Here is a 7,596-nt window from a genome sequence, read left to right as displayed (position 1 = left end):
AATAAACCACTGCTACATCCACGCTTAGTGCATGTAAACAAAACAGATGGGGGATTTCCCACTGCTGGTTTCTTTCTCCTGAGGATGGTTATTTTCAGTTCATAAACTCTCAGCTGTCACCCCCGATTTATCTTGGCAGCAGATCCCAGTTGGGGTCACAGAGCTGGGAGCTGGGGCGATGTGGCACGTCCTCCCCGGCTCGCTGCGCTCTGCCGCCCCTGCCAGCCACAGTGCTTCCCTTTTAACCCCTTTCTCATCCCTCCCTCTCTCAGTGCCTGACATTTTGTGCGTCTTGCTCGTGCTCCAGCACGGTGAGAGCCGTGTGAGGGAGAGGCACGGGCTTAGTTGGCTGCTGAGCATCCTCCTTTAATTCGGGGACGGGAGAGAGGGCGACCAGAGACAGCCAAACCCCGCCTGCCTTCAATCCGCTACCCAAACAATGGCTTTATTTAAAGATACGAAGACATCGCTGTGTAGAGACCCTTTAAAAAATGTTTTAGCCTTTCCCAGCCGTGGAGAGAGCGACCACTTTATTTGCTGCACAGGGCTCTTCCCGCCCCTTCCTACCCCTGCCCTGCCTCCGCCCCCCGCCTCCCCTCCCCATATATTATTACTCTATGCCACCGCCAACGTTAAAACAGTCCCAGCGCCCTCCCTGCCCGCTCCCCGGCCCCGAGCAGCCTTTCCCGGCCGCGGGCAGCCTTTCCCGGCCCCGATCAGCCTTTCCCGGCGGCTCCCCGGGCCGTGCGGAGCTGGAGCTGGAGCTGGAGCTGGAGCTGTCTGTCCCCGGCGGGTGCTGAACCTCCGGCCTCGCCGCGGCGCCCGGAGCGGAGGGAGGCGGCGGAGGGGGCTCGGCGGGGGATGGGGGGAGCCGGCGGTGACCCCGCGCCGCCCGCCTGAGGAGCCCAGCTGGCACAAAGCGGCGCCGCGGCCATGGAAGAGGAGCTCAAGTGCCCGGTGTGCGGCTCGCTGTTCCGGGAGCCCATCATCCTGCCCTGCTCGCACAATGTCTGCCTGCCCTGCGCCCGCACCATCGCCGTGCAGACCCCGGAGAGCGAGCAGCACCTGCCGCCGCTGCTGCAGTCCCGGGGCCCCGCGGGGCCGGGAGCGGGGCCGGGAGCGGGACCCGGAGCGGGGCCGGACTCGGAGAGCGCGGCGGGCGGCGGCTCGGGCGGGGACCACGCGGACAAGCTGAGCCTGCACAGCGAGACCGACAGCGGCTACGGCTCCTACACGCCCAGCCTCAAGTCCCCGAACGGCGTGCGGGTGCTGCCGCTGGTGCCCGCGCCCCCGGGGGGAGCGGCGGCGGCTCCGCGGGGCGCCGGCCCCGCCAGCTCCTCCCTCACCTGCCCGCAGTGCCACCGGAGCGCCTCCCTGGACCAGCGCGGGCTGCGCGGCTTCCAGCGCAACCGGCTGCTGGAGGCCATCGTGCAGCGCTACCAGCAGGGCCGCGCCGCCGCCGCCGCCAAGTGCCAGCTGTGCGACCGCAGCCCGCCCGAGCCGGCCGCCGTGCTGTGCGAGCAGTGCGAGGTGCTCTACTGCTCCTCATGCCAGCTCCGCTGCCACCCGGCCCGCGGGCCCTTCGCCAAGCACCGCCTGGCCCCGCCGCCCGCACACCCCGGCGCGCCCGGCGGCGGAGGGGATGGAGGAGGCGGCGGCGGGAAGGGGGCGGGCGGCGGCCGAAAGCTGCCGACGTGCGCCGAGCACGACCTGGAGAACTACAGCATGTACTGCGTGAGCTGCCGCAGCCCCGTCTGCTACCAGTGCTTGGAGGAGGGCAAGCACAGCAAGCACGACGTGAAGGCCCTGGGAGCCATGTGGAAGCAGCACAAGGTGGGTCCCGACGGCCGGCCGGGAGCTGGGGGATGCCGGAGTTGAGGGGATCCTCAGCATCACTGAGGTTTGTCCATCTCAACGCCCCAAAGGCAGGTTGCAGTTTGTAGAACATCAGGTTCTTCATTCTTCATGTCCATCATCCTCTCAGACTTTTCTCCCTTCAGAGTGGTGCTCTCAGGTTTTTGGCCCTTCCTGACTTCCCACTGACCCCGCAGCCTCTGCTCAGGGTTGGAAAACCCAGAGTCCCTCTCATGTTGGCCTCGCCTTGACCAGTGAGGTTCAACCAAGTCTGGAATTAGCAAGTCCGTCTCGCTAACTTGTTTGCCTTCCACAGGGTCCCTGGCCATGCTGTCCTCAGCCTTCCCATGCTCTCTCAGTGGCAGCAGCTACCTGTGAGGAGACAGGGTGGTTGTTCCTTCTTTTCACCACCTCCCTTTCACCCAGGACTGAGTGCAAGCTGCCACAACCATATGCCAGTGAGGGAGAGTGGCCCACAGCCACCCAAATGTTTTGGACAAGAAAGCATGGTACTGGGATCATGGACACTGGGAGTTCTCCAGGGCATTAAAGAGCTCTCGAGCTCTCCTCCCACTCCATTCCCAAAGCAGCCAGGAGTAACGGCTGCAGGGACTTTCATGATAGATAAATAGACAAAGATAAATAAGGAGTTGTAGATGGGGACTAGGGTAAAGCTTTTTCTGATTCACATATTGTCACTGTCTGATTCATGCTTCCTTGCAAAGTGATGCTCCCTACCCCTTTCTGGATCCCTTTGTGGAGAGGTCAGAGCCATTTGCTTGGCTACACAGGGGTTTAGTGAGGTTTGGTGGAGCCGGTGGGTCACTTGGTCAGGCTTTCCTTGCTAAAAATAAGGCTTCATAACCATGTGAATACAGAGCAAGTCATGGCCTTAAAAGTTGAAAATGTGTATGAAGTTAGTTCTTTCTTGCTGAGAATGATGGACCCTGGAAAAATGATTAGTAAATACATATGAACATACAGAGGGGACTTCAATACCTGAGAGCTGAGGACAATCCTTTGGAGCTTCCTGCTGTACTGGGGATAAAGGACTTCTCCCACAGCTGTGCAAAGAGCACTTGACCACCTCTGCTGGCTGCAGGATTCCCTTCTTTTTACTCTCTGCTTGCAGTCAGCAGTAAAGAAAGCACAGAGAGATCCTTTCAGACACTGCAGGAAAGGTCAAAATCAAGACTGATGTCATCAACCCTTGGCCATGGAGAGGTTGAGCACAAGATAGGCTGAGGTATTTGGCAAGACAAAAAATTGACTTTCTATTTTAAGATGGTGCCCCTTGGGGTGATCTGCATTGTTTATCCATCCAAGAAGAAAGACAAACTTATAGAGATGTTTCAGTTTGAATGTTCTTCCAGCAGCTCAGCCAACCTAACTCCCTAACACGATGATTGATTGTGAAGTTCTCTTGGCCCAGGAGCAGCAGATTAAACATTTGCAGCTGCTGTTCATATCCCAGTGTCAGAATCCACTTCTGAGCAGAATTGTTTTGATGAGCAGGGTCTGAGTTCACAGTTCAAACATGGCTGATGTTTTGGAGAGCGTGAGAGACGAGCTTGTGATGTATTAAGGTTACCTTGAGTTAAAACTGTTTGATGCTTTTTAGAACATTACAGTCCAGTGTAATCAAAGCTTAGAATCAATTTTCTCTATTTCCTACTGTCAAATATTGAAAAAAAGCCTTTTTGGCTTGTATTTTCACTGTGGCTGAGGTATCACAGGACATGATTTTTCTCTTGATTTGCATATTCATTCAATGACAAAATTCTAGCACAAAGAAACCCTCAAAATTAAGTAATTTGGGGACTCTGAAATTATGGTCTTGTGAATATTATGTTTTCCAGAAAAATGTGCTTGGCACGAAATAAATATAATGGAACTCTATAGCCAGGCAGCCTAAATCATCAGCTCACATTCATTCAGATAAATTGTTTTGGAATTAGATACTTCTGCTTAGAAATAGTTCTCTGATACAGCAATTTCTACAAGTTTATTACCTGCAGTTACTTTGGCCAAGCCATAAATTACTTACATTGGCTGGTATGCTAAACGTAATTTAAGGTTTTTATGTGTTCTCTCCAGATGCTCCAGGCATAGCTGGTAGAGGCAGCTGAAAGGTTTGTCCTTAGACCAAGAAGCCTTCCTTGTGTTAGCCCTTTGTTTGGCTCCTCCTTTGTCTGGGCCTTATACAGTGACCTAGTGGCAAATTACAGAGTGTATAACCTTGTCCAGGCCATGCTGCAGACCATATAAAGAAATGTGCATTTACCCTCAGCTGTACTGCTGATACCAAAGCTATACTGGACTGGTTGGCTCCTGTTAGTGGTGCAGGTTTCCCATTGCACTGCTGTGTGTAACTTCTCCTACAGAGAAAGTAAAATTGGTGTAATATAACAAGGCCCCAATGGCACAAATCTATGAAAATCCCCTGGTTTAGCTGGACTTCATTATATTCACTTGCCCAGAAAGTGCATCTGGACCAGCAGTTCAAAGTTATTAAGAAAAACTCTTAGTGTTCTGTTGAAGTTTAATCCTTTAATGTCTTCTTAGCAAGTACAGTGGTACTGTAATCACATTTAGGTAGGACTTCAGACCTATGAATATGAGGAATTATGGGGAACACATTTCAGCTCTGCCCACTCTAAAGTGTTAACTATACATATGTACCAAAATGTTGAAAAGACCACAGCTGGATAGGTCTGTGAAGGGCAGGCAGGCAGGGAGTTGCAGGCGAGTATAGGAATCCACATGCCTGCTTTTATTTCCTGACTTAAAGACTTTTGTCCCCAAAAACATGTGGGCTTTATGAGAATTCAGCATCAGGACAAACTTATCTAATCAATAGTCAATCTGCTGCTAAAGAGAGATGGAGGGAAGGCAAGCTAAATGAGCAGGAACTGTTTGGTCGAAAAAGGTCACGGCCATTGTCTGGTTCACTTTCTGAAATTAGAGGGCTTCCCTGCCCATCTGTGTTTAATTACTTACCCTTGTGATCTCTCTGTTCCTGTAATTGATGGAAATAGAAACTTGGTATCCATCTCCAACCCTCACATTATTGGTTGCAAGACCAGGTATTAAAGGAAAGATAACACCATAGTGTTCCTTTGGTGTTCCACCAAATGGTGGAACACCATTTGTCATGGGTTTATTGTCCCAGTCAATGGAGCTTGTTACATCTCCATTTGACTTACAATAAATATTTCTTCAGTATTAAAGATTGCTCTGGGTGTACAGGGCATTTTTTATAGCTTGGTTGGTTAACTGAGGGCTTAGTCATGTAGTTCCACTTGATTTTAATGAGAAGTGGATGACTAAATTCCTCTGATTTGCAAGGTATCTTTTACAAATGCTTGGAAAAACAAAGCTATTATCTCTAAGTGGGTTTCACAAATGGAAATCTGGTCTTCTACTCAGCTTCATGCTGCAGCCGAGTTAATGCAACCACAGGTTTTAATGAACAGATCAATTTGCTTATGAGCCCTTTAGACAGTGACATGGCTGAGTTTCTGTTGCAGCTCTCTGATGGGAGTGTGCCAGGAGCCAGGAGTGACTGTGCTGATTGCCATTGGTATATATGCTGCTTATAATTTGTCTGTGGTGGTTTTCTACAGCTGCTCTGATGCCCACATACTGCTTTTGTCTCTTCTGATCTGGTGAAGTGCACTTTGAGATGATTTGGGAGCTGGGGCAGATGTTGGGAAAGTGGAAGTTTTACTTTTGTCAGGACCAAGCATTGGTTTTGATTTGAAAGAAAGGAACCCTTGCCTCCCTGGGACAATTTGGTCAGAACAGTGAGTGAGAGAGAATATAATGCTTCTGCCACTTTTTCTTTCTTGCTCACACCCCAGCTGCTTTGTCATGTGCTGCTTTCACCTTGTTCTGCGTCATCTTGAGAAATCAAAGGCTCAGATGTGCCCTGTGAGTGGAGCAAAAAGTGTGATCAAAAAAAGTGGGCTTCAGACTTTGGCAAACATGGTCAGCCTGTGCAGAGCTGACCTCAAGTCCTGACTGTCTGATCTGGCAGAAAACAGAGACTCTTTCATGGACCTGGAGTTTGCTTCTGTGGCCTCCAATAGTGTTACTATCAAACATCATAATTTCAGATTTTTGTGCATTTACAAGGGTTTGTGCAGGAAAATAGCAAAGATTCAAATATTGAGAAATAGGCACAGCAATGTGTCTTCCCTTTACATTTGTTATGAATGAATTTTGTAAAGCATATTCTCATTTAGAATTTAGCACTAATGTGCTTTCAAGGGTCACTTTCCAGCCTCTTGTTCCCCAGTCTTACATATGTCCAGGGTTGCTCCATCCCAGGTGCAGAACCAAGGTGCAATGACATCAGCCAGTTCTTTGAGTACACTTAATGAATTCTATCGGGACTCACAGACGTACAGAGATCCATCTGGAGTTAACCCTCCACAAATTTGGGGTTGACTGGGAGTTCATCATTCTCACAGTCATGATCCTCCAGCTCAGGGCGCTGGGACCCCCAGAATTCATCACTGGGTCTGCCAAGGGTAAAACCACTGCTTCCTTCCTGTCCTTGAAGTTCATCAACAAGCCTCTGATTCAGCTTAGAGATCTCAGGTGTTAGCTGAAGAAAGGTTAGGCCTAGAGTGTCGACTTCAAAAAGACATATTCTATGTGTCTTACTGGTCAAAAGTTAGAGGAAGGGTTTTTTCCAACTTTTGCAGAAACATTCACCCATTTGTTGAGTTGGAGCATGGGAAGGTGGAGCCCAAAGGGACATTACTATGACGTCTGAGAATGCAGATTTGTCTTTAAAGTCCTAGTATATCTCAGGTTTGGTAGGATCTACCACATTTATAAAGATTTCAGACTTGGAAGAAAAAGAAGTGTCATTTTGGAAAGCACTTGGGGATTTTTCAGCATGACAGATGCTACTGTGTAAGTGTAAGACTACTACCTCCTTATACATGTGGGTAGCTGTCTTATAAAAAGGTGTTTTGACTTAACAAGTTGCTGCAATAAAGTGGAATGTGCAGACACAATACTTGACTGCCCCCACATGCATATTTCACCCTCATTAAGTCTGATTATAGTAAAATTCTTGACTATTCTTTTCAAGCACAAACACTTTGTGGAATTAGGAATACGTGTAAGCCTTTTAGCACATTATTAATCATCAGATCCAAGGCTTACTAAGAAAAATATTTGCATTTTATCGCTAACTTTTTTGTTTTTTCTCCTCCTCTTTTCTCCCTTGCAGGCACAGCTGTCTCAGGCTTTAAATGGTGTTTCAGATAAAGCAAAGGAAGCAAAAGAATTTTTGGTTCAGCTGAAAAATTTATTGCAGCAGATCCAGGTAACTATAGAATATTATTTGTTTTGATAATACAGTAATCAATAGAACTGAGTGAATAATTTATTTGATGACTTTGTCTCCTGTGCTATTCTCATCTTTCGTGGAATCACCTGACCTTTCTTGAATGGATTTTCTAGGTAAAATTATTCATCAAATAATGTCTGCAAGCCCCTTTTAGCTTCTAGATTGTTTGCTGTTTGTTGGAAAAAGCTGATACTCAATACCGGACATCTGAGCTGTGTTGATTAGTGTTTGATTGAATCCATTAGTCATGCTTCTAGTCTCCTCCCTGACTGCAATTGCTTGAATTCAGCATTTAGAATAAATTCTCATTTTAACACACTCCAAATGTACTGCTAGCTTTTCATCTTACATTTTCTAAAAATGCACTAATTTCT

General features: G+C 48.6%; 1 protein-coding gene across 7 annotated transcripts in view; it reads left to right on the top strand.

The window, feature by feature from the left end:
- Nucleotides 1-930: 930 nt before the first annotated feature.
- The window catches only part of TRIM67 (tripartite motif containing 67), a gene marked incomplete at its 5' end in the record, with an annotated part of 39,787 nt that continues 33,121 nt past the window's right edge, over nt 931-7,596 (top strand). For 6 of the 7 annotated variants that reach the window (XR_014589573.1, XM_083857275.1, XM_083857279.1 and 3 more), the window contains 2 exons: nt 934-1,833; nt 7,103-7,198. Coding sequence is in view for 6 of the 7 variants with exons in the window: in XM_083857275.1 (XP_083713401.1) it covers nt 934-1,833; nt 7,103-7,198 (996 nt within the window). Of the gene's footprint in view, nt 1,834-7,102; nt 7,199-7,596 lie in introns of all 7 variants that reach the window. The other variant, XM_083857280.1, reaches the window with a different exon arrangement.

This window comes from Zosterops lateralis, assembly GCF_965231275.1.
Source record: "Zosterops lateralis genome assembly, chromosome: 3".
Lineage (NCBI taxonomy): Eukaryota > Metazoa > Chordata > Aves > Passeriformes > Zosteropidae > Zosterops > Zosterops lateralis.
This window is presented reverse-complemented; position numbering and strand designations above follow the sequence as displayed.